This window comes from Pyrgilauda ruficollis, unplaced genomic scaffold, assembly GCF_017590135.1.
Source record: "Pyrgilauda ruficollis isolate IOZ18807 unplaced genomic scaffold, ASM1759013v1 scaffold333, whole genome shotgun sequence".
In the NCBI taxonomy this organism is placed as follows: domain Eukaryota; kingdom Metazoa; phylum Chordata; class Aves; order Passeriformes; family Passeridae; genus Pyrgilauda; species Pyrgilauda ruficollis.
The window spans coordinates 84,875-98,029 of NW_024524745.1; the positions used below are offsets into that span (position 1 = coordinate 84,875).

The window sequence follows — 13,155 nt, forward strand, 5'->3', positions numbered from 1 at the left end:
GTGTCACCGCTTGCATCCAGGTGAGCTTTAAGGTCCCTTCCCGCCCAAACCATTCCATAGTTCCATGAAACGCAACGGTTCAATGGTGTTAAATTGGGAATCGTTATTCCCAGGCTTCTCCCATCAGGAAGGAATTCCTCCCCGTGAGACCCTGGAATGGAATTCCCAGAGAAGCTGTGGCTGCCTCAAGGAGATGGTGCAGCTCTAATTAAAGACAATTTTCCCTTAATTAATGATTCCCCCTCCTTTTTGAAGCACCTTGACATCTCCATCCTTGGAATTCCTCCCATCTCTGCATTCCCAGCCCCAGATTTTTTTCCCATCCCAGCTCTCGCAGGAGCTGGATCAGCTCCCAGATTTCCACCCAGTCCTTTATGGATTTATTTCACTGCTCAGGGATCGATCCGACGCCTGTTCCCGGGAGTCGCCGGCCGGGAATCTGCTGAGCAAGGCAGGGACAAAGCTCTTCGTCATCATCAACATCCAGAGGAGGATTTTTCTGTTGGATCAGCCTTTGGAAATGCTTTTCCCTACAAAAAAAAAAATCCTTCTGGTGTTGATGTTTTGGAGAAACTGGCCACAATTTGTAGGATAATGGGGTTTTTTGGAATTTTCATGGTAATGAGGTCATTAAAGTCTCGTAGGATCATGGGAACTTCAAATGAGTTGGGTTGGGAAGGACTTTTGGAGGTCATCGAGCCCGGCCTTCCACTGGAGCGGGTTGCTCCAATCCCACTCCAAGCTGGATTTAAGCTGGGTTTTAAGGAGCTGGATTTAAGCTGGGTTTTAAGGAGCTGGATTTAAGCTGTGTTTTAAGGAGCTGGATTTAAGCTGGGTTTTAAGGAGCTGGATTTAAGCTGGGTTTTAAGGAGCTGGAATTGGGGTCACTGAGGTTAATTTGGCCTCAGAGCCACCTGGGGCCTGACCCCTTCCCTCGGTGTCACCTCGGTGTCACTCCTGGCACCGGGATTAACTCCATGCGCCGACCTGGCTTAGGACGAGCTTAAACTTCCCAGAGTTCCACACCTCAAATGATTTGGAATGTATTGACCGCTGCATCCCAGGGGGAAAAAAAGCTGGAAAAGCGTTTTTTGGGATCACAGAGAAACGGGATCAGATTTCTGCATTGATTCCTGGGATTTTGGTTGGAAAGGAGCAGCTCCAAGCCAAGACCTGGGGGGAAGAAGTTGGAGGAGTTGTTTTAAATTCCTGAACCATCCAAAAAGAAGGAAGTTAAGTTCAGGCAGGATCAGCTTCACCCAGAGTTGAGGCTTCAAGTTGTCAGAGGAACAGGGAGGAGAGGGAAGGACTTGGAATTAAAAATGGAGAGGTTTAGTTTGGAATTTGGGAAGGAATTCTTCCCTGGGATGGTGCTGAGGCGCTGGAATGGAATTCCCAGATAATCTGTGGCTGCTCCATCCCTGGAATTGTCCAAGGCCAGGTTGGACAGGGCTTAGAGCAACCTCGGATAGTGGAAGGTGTCACTGCCAATGGAATTCCATGATCTTTAGTCCCCTTCCAAACCATTCCATGATCCTCCCGACCATCCCATGATATTCCTGCTGACGTCTCCCCTTCACCGCGGCCGCCCTTGAACCTTCTCCCGACGTTGTCCAGGCAGTCACATCCCTTCTCCATCAAAGCAGCGCCGCGTGAGCACCCGGATCCGACGGCTCCTGCCTCCCGGAGCTGGACTTTTCCCTCTTTTTATTTAATTGGAAAGGAGCGAGCAGCGGCCGGGGCCGATCGGCGACGGATTCGCTTTGATGGAGGAGTTGGTTTTGTCCTGAGGCGGATTTGGGGTCGGCGCTCTGCCTTGTCAGCGCTTTTCCCTCGCTGGGATTGCCGTGGATTCAGGATGGAGCAGAGGACTCGGGTTTCTCCCGCTGTCCTGGAATAGCTTTTTCCAGCAGGGAATGCAGGATTCTTTTCTGGATTCTTCCAGACCGCACAGCTCCCGGTGTTTGAGTTGTTATGGATGAAGGCCAGGAGCTGCCGGAGCATCCGCCTGGGTCCTGAGCTCTGATTTTGCCGGACATTCCCTCCTGTCCTCGGGAATTGATAAAAAACGGGATTTGACCTGGCTGTGTGTGGCCACATCCCAGAAATTCCCAGTGGGCAGCAGGAAAGGAGGGAATTCTGCCCCTCTGCCCTGCTCAGGTGAGGCCCCACCTGGAATCCTGCACTCAGCTCCAGGATCCAACATCAGGAGGATGTGGAGATGTTGGAGCAGATCCAGAGGAGGCCACGGAGATGCTCCAAGGCTTGGAGCCAGGCTGGGAGAGCTGGGAATGTCCAGCCTGGAAAAGGGAAGGATCCAGGGAGACCTCAGAGCCCCTTCCAGTGCCTGAAGGGGCTCCAGGAAAGCTGGAGAGGGACTGGGGACAAGGGATGGAGTGACAGGACACCAGGAATGGCTTTCCAGTGGAGAAGTAGAAATTTAGGTGGGATATTGGGAAGAAATTCCTGGCTGTGAGAGTGGTGAGGGGCTGGGATGGAATTCCCAGAGAATCTGTGGTTGCCCCATCCCTGGAATTGTCCAAGGTCAGGAATTGGAGCAACCTGGAATAGTGGAAGGTGTCCCAGCTCATGGAAAGGCATTGGAAGAAGGTGACCCTCAAAGGTCCCTTCCCACATGGAAAAATTCCATTATTTTCCATGATAATCGCCATTACTGAGCCATGGTGGACCTGGAGTCCTGCTACCACTTGGAATTTTGGGGAGAGGACACTCAACTTCCCAAAATCCCACGGCCGGGGATAGGACCACAGTGATTCCATGGCAAAACCACAGGAGCAGTTTTCCCATTTTCCATGGAGTGGCTGAGGATCCATCCCTCTCCTGGCCCTCATTCCATGATTTTTTCCCCATTTAAAAACACACTTCCAGGTTTTCCAAGGTCTGGCATCAAGGAATTGTGGTTTTCTTCCCATATTTTGAGTCAAATATTCCTGAAAAATAAGTAATAAATAAAATCATGGGTGTAATAATTAAAGGAATATTAATGAAGTCGATAATAAATAAAATAATGGGGATAATGAACAAAATAAAGGGTGCAATAATGAACATTAATTAATTAATCAATAATAAATAAAATAACAGGGAGGGGTTGGAACAGATGAGCTTTAAAAGCTCCTTTCACCCCAACCCATTTAATAATTCCATTATTAATTTAAATTTTTATGAAGCTTTGCAGGAGGTTTTAATTAATCTTAAACAGGGATAGAAGATGAGAAACAAGATGGGAAATTGGGAAGTAAGATGGGAAATGAGATGGGAATTGTCCTCTCCTGGGAATTTTGCACTGATGGGGGGATTTGGCTTCTTGGACGTTGGGAAATCTTGGATATTTTGGTTTGTGATTCCAAAGGGATCACCTGGGAGTGGGAATTTGGGGAGCAGAGCCCCCCAACTGCTGCAGAGCCACTTCCGAGGTCTCCAAAACCTTGCTGGGAATCGGGAATTCAAATTGCTCCTCATAAAAACATGGAATGCTTTAGGTCAGAAGGGACCTTCAGGATCATCCTGCTCTCTTCCATTGCCACACTCCAGCCCCTCAATATCCTGGGAATCCCAAACCTTCCCTGGCAGGCTGGGACAGACCAGGTGCTGTTGGCCACCTTGGCCGGTTCTTTGCCCAATCCCAATTCTCCAAAGCCGGAAGTGGCTTCCAGTTTCGGTTCCCTGCCGGATCGGATCCGAGTTTTGCGGAATGAGACGAGCCACGATTTAGGACTGACTCTCCTCCGACTGCTTTTAGTCTCTGTTCTGCACGGAAAAGCTTAATTATGGATTTTCCTCTTATTTCCGAGAGGAGCTGGACACATTTTCCTCCTTTAAGGGGGTTTGATCCAAGCTGGGATTCCACTCCCTGAAAATCCCACTCTTTTTTTCCATCCAGAGGTGTTTAAATCCCGTTGGAAAATGGGCTGGAGCAGCTGAGGGCTCGGGGCCAGGCTGACACCTGGGACCCCCTCCAGGGACTTTTTTTTCCTGCAAATTGGGCGTTTCTGAAGAGCCTCCAGGGGTTCATTCCCAGGAAAAGGCGTCGGGATGCGATCCATGTGATCCATCATTGTCTGACTCCCTGGATGTGTCAGGTTTAAGTGGCACCTTCCTTGATAAGCCTCACTTAGCTTTTTATTCCTCCTCATCTATTTCTAGACGTTCCTTAAAAGCCTTGGAAATGCAGACGAGGATAAATCCCAAATAACTTAATTAAATTCCTTTTTTTTTTTTTTTAATATATAAAAACCCACACAAAAGAGGAATTTGAGTAAAGACACGGATCCCAGAACTTCTCAGGTACCCTCTGGATTATCCAGAGGTGACAAATGCAGTGTTTGGGGCAATCTGAAAAATCGGTGGAATTCTCGGTTTCTTGGGATTACAACTTCTCTTAATCCTCTTTGGAATTTCTAAGCTCCCGTTTGCCGCTGGATGATCCCAAAAATCCCTTTTGTTGTGTTCCTGAGTGAGAGGGGGTCAGGGCAATTCCAGGAAAACACGGATGGGGGGAAAGGATGGAGAGCAGCCCTGGGGAGAAGGGATTTGGGGGTGTGGGTGGGTGAGAAGCCCCACAGGACGCATCCATGTGCTCTGGTCCTGGAAATTCCCAACGTTCTGGGCACATCCCACAGCGTGGGCAGCAGGAAATGGGGAATTCTGCTCTCTGCCCCGCTCAGGTGAGATCCCACCTGGAATTCTGCACCCAGCTTCAGGATCCACCATCTGGAATTGCTGGAGCAGATCCAGAGGAGGCCATGGAGAGGGTCCAAGGGCTGGAGCCAGGCTGGGAGAGCTGGGAAAGTCCAGCCTGGAGAAGACAAGGATCCAGGGAAACCTCAGAGCCCCTTCCAGTGCCTGAAGGGGCTCCAGGAGAGCTGGAGAGGGACTTGGGACAAGGGATGGAGGAACAGGACACTGGGAATGGCTTCCCACAGCCAGAGGGCAGGAAGGAATTCCTGGTTGGGAGGGTGGTGAGGGGCTGGGATGGAATTCCCAGAGAATCTGTGGCTGCCCCTGGATCCCTGGAAGTGTCCAAGGCCAGGCTGGCCAGGGCTTGGAGCACCCTGGGAGGGGGGAAGGTGTCCCTTGCCCATGGGACCATCCCATCCCATCCCATCCCATCCCATCCCATCCCATCCCATCCCATCCCATCCCATCCCATCCCATCCCATCCCATCCCATCCCATCCCATCCCATCCCATCCCATCCCATCCCATCCCATCCCATCCCATCCCATCCCATCCATGATTCCATCCCATTCCATTCCTTCCCAAGGAGCCCAGGACACGCTGGGCCTGTTCAGCCCTCACCATCTCCATCCCCGCCACCATCAGGTTTCGGTGGTTGTCACCCAGCCCAGCTGTGCTGGGGCCGGTGGTTTTGGGATGGTGCCGGAGGTGGATCCCACGGAGCCGACGCCTTTTCCTGCTGTCGAAATCCGGACAGAGGGAAGGAGCTTTGGGATCTCTGGAGTGCCGGGGAGCTGCGCTGCTCCAGCTGGACCGGGGGAGGTCAAATCCACAAATTTTGGAGTTTTTGTGGGAAATGCTGCCGGGTTTGGTGGTGTGGGTGGCAGCGCCGGTCATGCAGAAGTTCATCTCCAGGTTGGTGATTCCTGTCCTTCCATTCCTTCCCATTCCCTCATGGAATGTGCTTTGATCCCCGGCTCTGGACCTTCAAGGGTTAGGGGTGGATGCTGTGATCCCGGGTGGACATTGGGGTGCTCCATCCCTGGCTTGCGTTTTGCAGACTTGCTGGGTTTCCCTGGGAGCTGGAAATCAGGGATTGGTTGGAAACTCTTTGGAAAAATTCTCTGTTTTGTGTAAATAATTCTGCGGGACTCGATGGGGGTAGAAGAAAGCGTTGTGAGGTCGCTCTTCATCCCGCTCTCGCTTTGATCGCGCTCGCATTGATCACGGAACCATTGGATGGTTGGGTTGGGAGGGATCTTGGTTGAGTTTCCACTCTTTCCTGGTTTTTTTTTTCCAGGCTGGAATGGGTGTGAATTATCAAGCTTTGGACATGGGAGACTTTATAGGGGTGGAAAGAGAAGTTGTCAAATTGCTCTTGTCCACCCCATGAGCACCGAGTCACAGAACCATCGGGTGGTTGGGGTTGGGAGGGACCTTGGTTGATGCTTCCCCTCTCCCTGTTCTTTTCCAGGCTGGAATGGTTGGGAATCATCGAGTCTTGGACACGGGAGACTCGATGGGGGTGGAAAGCAGAGTTGAGAAGTCGCTCTTCTCCATCCTGCGCTCGCATCAAATCACGGAATCATCGGATGATTGGGGTTGGGAGGGACCTTGTTTGATGCTTCCCCTCTCTCCCTGTTCTTTTCCAGGCTGGAATGGGTGGGAATCCTCAAGTCTTGGATATGGGAGATTTGATGGGGTTGGAAGGAAGAGTTGAGAAGTCGCTCTTCTCCATCCTGCGCTCGCATCAAATCACGGAATCATCGGATGATTGGGGTTGGGAGGGACCTTGTTTGATGCTTCCCCTCTCTCCCTGTTCTTTTCCAGGCTGGAATGGGTGGGAATCCTCAAGTCTTGGATATGGGAGATTTGATGGGGTTGGAAGGAAGAGTTGAGAAGTCGCTCTTCTCCATCCTGCGCTCGCATCAAATCACGGAATCATCGGATGATTGGGGTTGGGAGGGACCTTGTTTGATGCTTCCCCTCTCTCCCTGTTCTTTTCCAGGCTGGAATGGGTGGGAATCCTCAAGTCTTGGATATGGGAGATTTGATGGGGTTGGAAGGAAGAGTTGAGAAGTCGCTCTTCTCCATCCTGCGCTCGCATCAAATCACGGAATCATCGGATGATTGGGGTTGGGAGGGACCTTGTTTGATGCTTCCCCTCTCTCCCTGTTCTTTTCCAGGCTGGAATGGGTGGGAATCCTCAAGTCTTGGATATGGGAGATTTGATGGGGTTGGAAGGAAGAGTTGAGAAGTCGCTCTTCTCCATCCTGCGCTCGCATCAAATCACGGAATCATCGGATGATTGGGGTTGGGAGGGACCTTGTTTGATGCTTCCCCTCTCTCCCTGTTCTTTTCCAGGCTGGAATGGGTGGGAATCCTCAAGTCTTGGATATGGGAGATTTGATGGGGTTGGAAGGAAGAGTTGAGAAGTCGCTCTTCGGAGAAGACAAGGATCCAGGGAAACCTCAGAGCCCCTTCCAGTGCCTGAAGGGGCTCCAGGAGAGCTGGAGAGGGACTTGGGACAAGGGATGGAGGAACAGGACACTGGGAATGGCTTCCCACAGCGAGAGGGCAGGAAGGAATTCCTGGTTGGGAGGGTGGTGAGGGGCTGGGATGGAATTCCCAGAGAATCTGTGGCTGCCCCTGGATCCCTGGAAGTGTCCAAGGCCAGGCTGGCCAGGGCTTGGAGCACCCTGGGAGGGGGGAAGGTGTCCCTTGCCCATGGGACCATCCCATCCCATCCCATCCCATCCCATCCCATCCCATCCCATCCCATCCCCTCCCATCCCATCCCATCCCATCCATGATTCCATCCCATTCCATTCCTTCCCAAGGAGCCCAGGACACGCTGGGCCTGTTCAGCCCTCACCATCTCCATCCCCGCCACCATCAGGTTTCGGTGGTTGTCACCCAGCCCAGCTGTGCTGGGGCCGGTGGTTTTGGGATGGTGCCGGAGGTGGATCCCACGGAGCCGACGCCTTTTCCTGCTGTCGAAATCCGGACAGAGGGAAGGAGCTTTGGGATCTCTGGAGTGCCGGGGAGCTGCGCTGCTCCAGCTGGACCGGGGGAGGTCAAATCCACAAATTTTGGAGTTTTTGTGGGAAATGCTGCCGGGTTTGGTGGTGTGGGTGGCAGCGCCGGTCATGCAGAAGTTCATCTCCAGGTTGGTGATTCCTGTCCTTCCATTCCTTCCCATTCCCTCATGGAATGTGCTTTGATCCCCGGCTCTGGACCTTCAAGGGTTAGGGGTGGATGCTGTGATCCCGGGTGGACATTGGGGTGCTCCATCCCTGGCTTGCGTTTTGCAGACTTGCTGGGTTTCCCTGGGAGCTGGAAATCAGGGATTGGTTGGAAACTCTTTGGAAAAATTCTCTGTTTTGTGTAAATAATTCTGCGGGACTCGATGGGGGTAGAAGAAAGCGTTGTGAGGTCGCTCTTCATCCCGCTCTCGCTTTGATCGCGCTCGCATTGATCACGGAACCATTGGATGGTTGGGTTGGGAGGGATCTTGGTTGAGTTTCCACTCTTTCCTGGTTTTTTTTTTCCAGGCTGGAATGGGTGTGAATTATCAAGCTTTGGACATGGGAGACTTTATAGGGGTGGAAAGAGAAGTTGTCAAATTGCTCTTGTCCACCCCATGAGCACCGAGTCACAGAACCATCGGGTGGTTGGGGTTGGGAGGGACCTTGGTTGATGCTTCCCCTCTCCCTGTTCTTTTCCAGGCTGGAATGGTTGGGAATCATCGAGTCTTGGACACGGGAGACTCGATGGGGGTGGAAAGCAGAGTTGAGAAGTCGCTCTTCTCCATCCTGCGCTCGCATCAAATCACGGAATCATCGGATGATTGGGGTTGGGAGGGACCTTGTTTGATGCTTCCCCTCTCTCCCTGTTCTTTTCCAGGCTGGAATGGGTGGGAATCCTCAAGTCTTGGATATGGGAGATTTGATGGGGTTGGAAGGAAGAGTTGAGAAGTCGCTCTTCTCCATCCTGCGCTCGTGCCAAATCATGGAATCATCGGGTGGTTGGGGTTGGGAGGGACCTTGGTTGATGCTTCCCCTCTCCCTGTTCTTTTCCAGGCTGGAATGGGTGGGAATCATCGAGTCTTGGACATGGGACACTCAATGGGGGTGGAAAGCAGAGTTGAGAAGTCGCTCTTCTCCATCCTGCGCTCACGCCAAATCACGGAATCGTCAGGTTGGGCGACCTCCCAAGATCGCTGGGTTGACGTTTCCCTTCTCTCCTTGTCCTTTCCCAGGCTGGAATGGGTGGAAATCATCGAGCCTCGGACCCGGGAGCGCATGTACGCCAACCTCATCACGGGGGAGTGCGTGTGGGACCCGCCCGCCGGGGTGCGGATCAAGCGCACCAATGAGAACCAGTGGTGGGAGCTCTTCGACCCCAACACCTCCCGCTTCTACTACTACAATGCCACCACGCAGAGGACGGTGTGGCACCGTCCCCAGAACTGCGACATCATCCCGCTGGCCAAGCTGCAGACGCTGAAGCAGAACACGGAGTCGCCGCGGGCTTCCACGGAAAACAGCCCCGGCAGGAGCAGCAATGTCAGCAGGGAGGGAAGCACCAGCTCGTCCTTGGAGCAGGAGCTGGAGGGCAACGAGAAGGTGCAGGAGCAGCGCTCGAGCCGCCAGTCCAGCCAGTATTCCGTGGTGAAGGAGGAAACGGAAAGGTAAAGGTGGGATTGGGGGGAAAATCGGGAATTCCCAATCCTGGTCGTCTCCAAGAGAGATCCTGCAGGTCTTGGGAAAAGGTGGTTTGTGGATGGTTCCTCCTGCTCGAGGCTTGGTGGGTCTTCACCGAGTTGGATCATCCATAAAACAAGGAGGAAGAGGGAAAAACATCAGGAAGAGGTGTTTCTCCACCTTGGGGATATTTTAGATGTTCCCTGCGGGAAGGTTCCCTAAAGGAATAATTTTTCATCCTTTTGAAATTCGTTTTTAGGATTGGAAATTCGGGTTTAGAGCTCGGCGTGGTTTTAAATGCTTTCCCTGGATAAGATCTCCCTGAGGAGTGGGGATGATTCACGGTCCAACCAGGGCTTGTCCCACAGGTCTGGGGAGCTCCTGGCAGGGATAATTTCCCTCGGGAAGGAGAAGGGAGTCAGTGCTCCATTCCCAAGGATAACATTCAGAGATGTTCGTGTCACTCCTTTGTTGTTGTTTCATCTTTTATGGATTAAAAGCTGCAAATCGTAGAATCATGGAATGGTTTGGGTTGGAAAGGAGCTTTAAAATCCATCTTTTTCCACCTCCTGCCATGAGCAGGGACGCCTCCCACGATCCCAGCCTGACTTGGGACAATTCCAGGGACGGAGCAGCCACAGCTTTTCTGGGAGACCTGAGGCGGGTCATTAATTAATGTGTTTGTCTTCTCTTAATTGATGCTTTTGACCACGTTAAGGACCCAGCCAGGTTGAGGAGACCAATCCGAGGTGGAATTCCCTTTCCCAGCTCCTGCTGCCAGAAACTGTGGCTGGATGGGAACAGGAATTCCCGGCTTGGCAAGTGCTTTCATGTGGGACATCAGAGGCGGCCTCGGCTCCGCACCTCGGGGGAGGTTCCACCTTCCCGAGCTCCCGGGAGAGGCTCTGATGGAATTTCTGAGCCTGGGAATGGGGGGGTCCTCCTGGGGCAGGGGGATTTTGGGGAAGGAGAGGGGTTTGGGGTCTTTCACTGCTGGTGGATGTGGAATCATGGAGTCATGGAATTACCGAATCATGGAATGGTTTGGGTGGGAAGAGGCCTGAAAGATCATGGAATTTCAGCCTTTTCCATGGGCAGGGACAACTCCCACTATCCCAGGTTGTTCCAAGCACCATCCAACCCAGCCTGGGACATTTCCAGAGATCCAGGAGCAGCCACAGCTTCTGTGGGAATTCCATCCCAGCGCCTCACTACCCTCCCAACCAGGAATTCCTTCCCAAATCCCATCTATCCCTGCCCTGTGGGAGTGGGAAGCCATTCCGTGTGTCCTGTCCCTACATCCCTTTGTCCCCAGTCCCTCTCCAGCTCTCCTGGAGCCCTTCAGGCTCTGGAAGGGGCTCTGAGGTCTCCTTGGATCCTTCCCTTCTCCAGGCTGGACATTCCCAGCTCTCCCAGCCAGTCTCCAGAGCAGAGGGGCTCCAGCCCTTGGAGCATCTCCGTGGCCTCCTCTGGAATTGCTCCAACATCTCCATATCCTTTTGTTGTTGTATCCTGGAGCTAGATATAAAATTCCAGGTGGGATCTCACCTGAGCAGGTCAGAAGGGCAGAATTCCCCTTTTCCTGGTGGGAAATGAGCCCAGGAGATGTTGATGGAGCAGGATCCTATTCCCAAAGCGGCGTGAGGGGTTAACAAGGATCGAGGTATGGATTTTAAATTCCCTGGGTTTTGCTGCAAGAACAGGGGTGGGATCAGCAGGAAAGGATCATTCCTGAGGTGGAATCAGGAATTTCCTAAGGAAAGGATCATTCCCAAAGTGGGATCAGGAGTTTCCTGGGGAAAGGATCATTCCCAAGGTGGGATCAGGAATTTCCTGAGGAAAGGATCATTCCCAAAGTGGGATCAGGAGTTTCCTGGGGAAAGGATCATTCCTGAGGTGGAATCAGGAATTTCCTCTGGAAAGGATCATTCCCAAAGTGGGATCAGGAGTTTCCTGGGGAAAGGATCATTCCCAAAGTGGGATCAGGAGTTTCCTGAGGAAAGGATCATTCCCAAAGTGGGATCAGGAGTTTCCTGGGGAAAGGATCATTCCCAAGGTGGAATCAGGAATTTCCTCTGGAAAGGATCATTCCCAAAGTGGGATCAGGAGTTTCCTGGGGAAAGGATCATTCCCAAAGTGGGATCAGGAGTTTCCTGAGGAAAGGATCATTCCCAAAGTGGGATCAGGAGTTTCCTGGGGAAAGGATCATTCCCAAGGTGGAATCAGGAATTTCCTCTGGAAAGGATCATTCCTGAGGTGGAATCAGGAATTTCCTCTGGAAAGGATCATTCCCAAAGTGGGATCAGGAGTTTCCTGGGGAAAGGATCATTCCCAAGGTGGAATCAGGAATTTCCTCTGGAAAGGATCATTCCCAAAGTGGGATCAGGAGTTTCCTGGGGAAAGGATCATTCCCAAAGTGGGATCAGGAGTTTCCTGAGGAAAGGATCATTCCTGAGGTGGGATCAGAAGCTCTCTGGGGGGATTCCCACCTGGGATCCAATTCCCACATCAGACCCAGCACGGACACTCCAGGTCACTAATTCCTTGGTGTCCTCCACCCACACGTTCCCTGTTCCCATTATGGGATGCAAATCTGCTGGATCAGCTTGGAGGAGAGCCAGATTCTCAAATAAAAATATTTAATCCTTGGAAATCTCCTGGAAAAGAAAAGGAATTCAGCCCTGGGCTGGGTTTGGCCAATGGGAGGTTGTGTGTCCTCGAATCTCCAGGAATTCCAGGTCTTGGCCTTTCCAGGGACTGGGATTGAGCAGATCCTGGGTCTTGCAGCTTTAAAAATTCATTAAAATTTTTTAAAAATTTAGATGCCACTAGAGGGAGCAGAAATTCCTGCTGACTGGAATTCCCACCTGCATCCCTGGAGGTGACAGGGATGAGTCCCATCGGCTCAGCCAAACCATGGCTGCATCCCACTCTTGATCCTCATATCCTGGCTGGGAAAAAAACCTCATTCCTGCATTTTCCCCATCCCTGGAAAAGTCCAAGTCCAGAGCTTGGAGCAACCTGGGATAGTGGAAGGTGTCCCTGTGTAATTCCATGATCTTGAAGGCCCCTTCCAGCCCCAGCCGTTCCATGATTCCATGAGTTTCCGTGATTCCCAGGTCTCGGTTGCGTTTCTCGCAGAAGATCCGCAGCTGGGGAGGAGCTCTGGAGGTTTCCTGGTGGAACCTCCCAGTCCAAGTTTCATCCCATGAAATCTTATTTAAATGTTTCTGGCTAAGCTCAGCTCATCTGGTTGGAAAAGGGAATTTGGGATCAACGGGAAAGTTTTTATTGGAATTCACCCCCGGGGCCTCCCTTAAAATTTAGGATTTAGGAACCAGAGCATCTCCAGGTTTGGCTGGAGATGCTGGAGACCTCTCCCAATCCATTCCTCACACCCACGGGGACGTTCCATCCCACCCGTGTGGGCCAGGGATGCGTCATCCCTTGGAATCCACACTGGAATTCCCACCTGCATCCCTGGAGGTGACAGGGATGAGTCCCATCGGCTCAGCCAAACCATGGCTGCATCCCACTCTTGATCCTCATATCCTGGCTGGGAAAAAAAAAAATCATTCCTGCATTTTCCCCATCCCTGGAAAAGTCCAAGTCCAGAGCTTGGAGCAACCTGGGATAGTGGAAGGTGTCCCTGTGTAATTCCATGATCTTGAAGGCCCCTTCCAGCCCCAGCCGTTCCATGATTCCATGAGTTTCCGTGATTCCCAGGTCTCGGTTGCGTTTCTCACAGAAGA

General features: G+C 52.1%; 1 protein-coding gene across 1 annotated transcript in view; it reads left to right on the forward strand.

The window, feature by feature from the left end:
* Positions 1-13,155, forward strand: part of ARHGAP39 (Rho GTPase activating protein 39) — a 54,486-nt gene that overhangs the window by 16,921 nt on the left and 24,410 nt on the right. Inside the window, exon 2 of the mRNA XM_041474713.1 lies at positions 8,959-9,390. Within this exon, the coding sequence (XP_041330647.1) occupies positions 8,959-9,390 (432 nt within the window). The remainder of the gene's footprint in view (positions 1-8,958; positions 9,391-13,155) is intronic.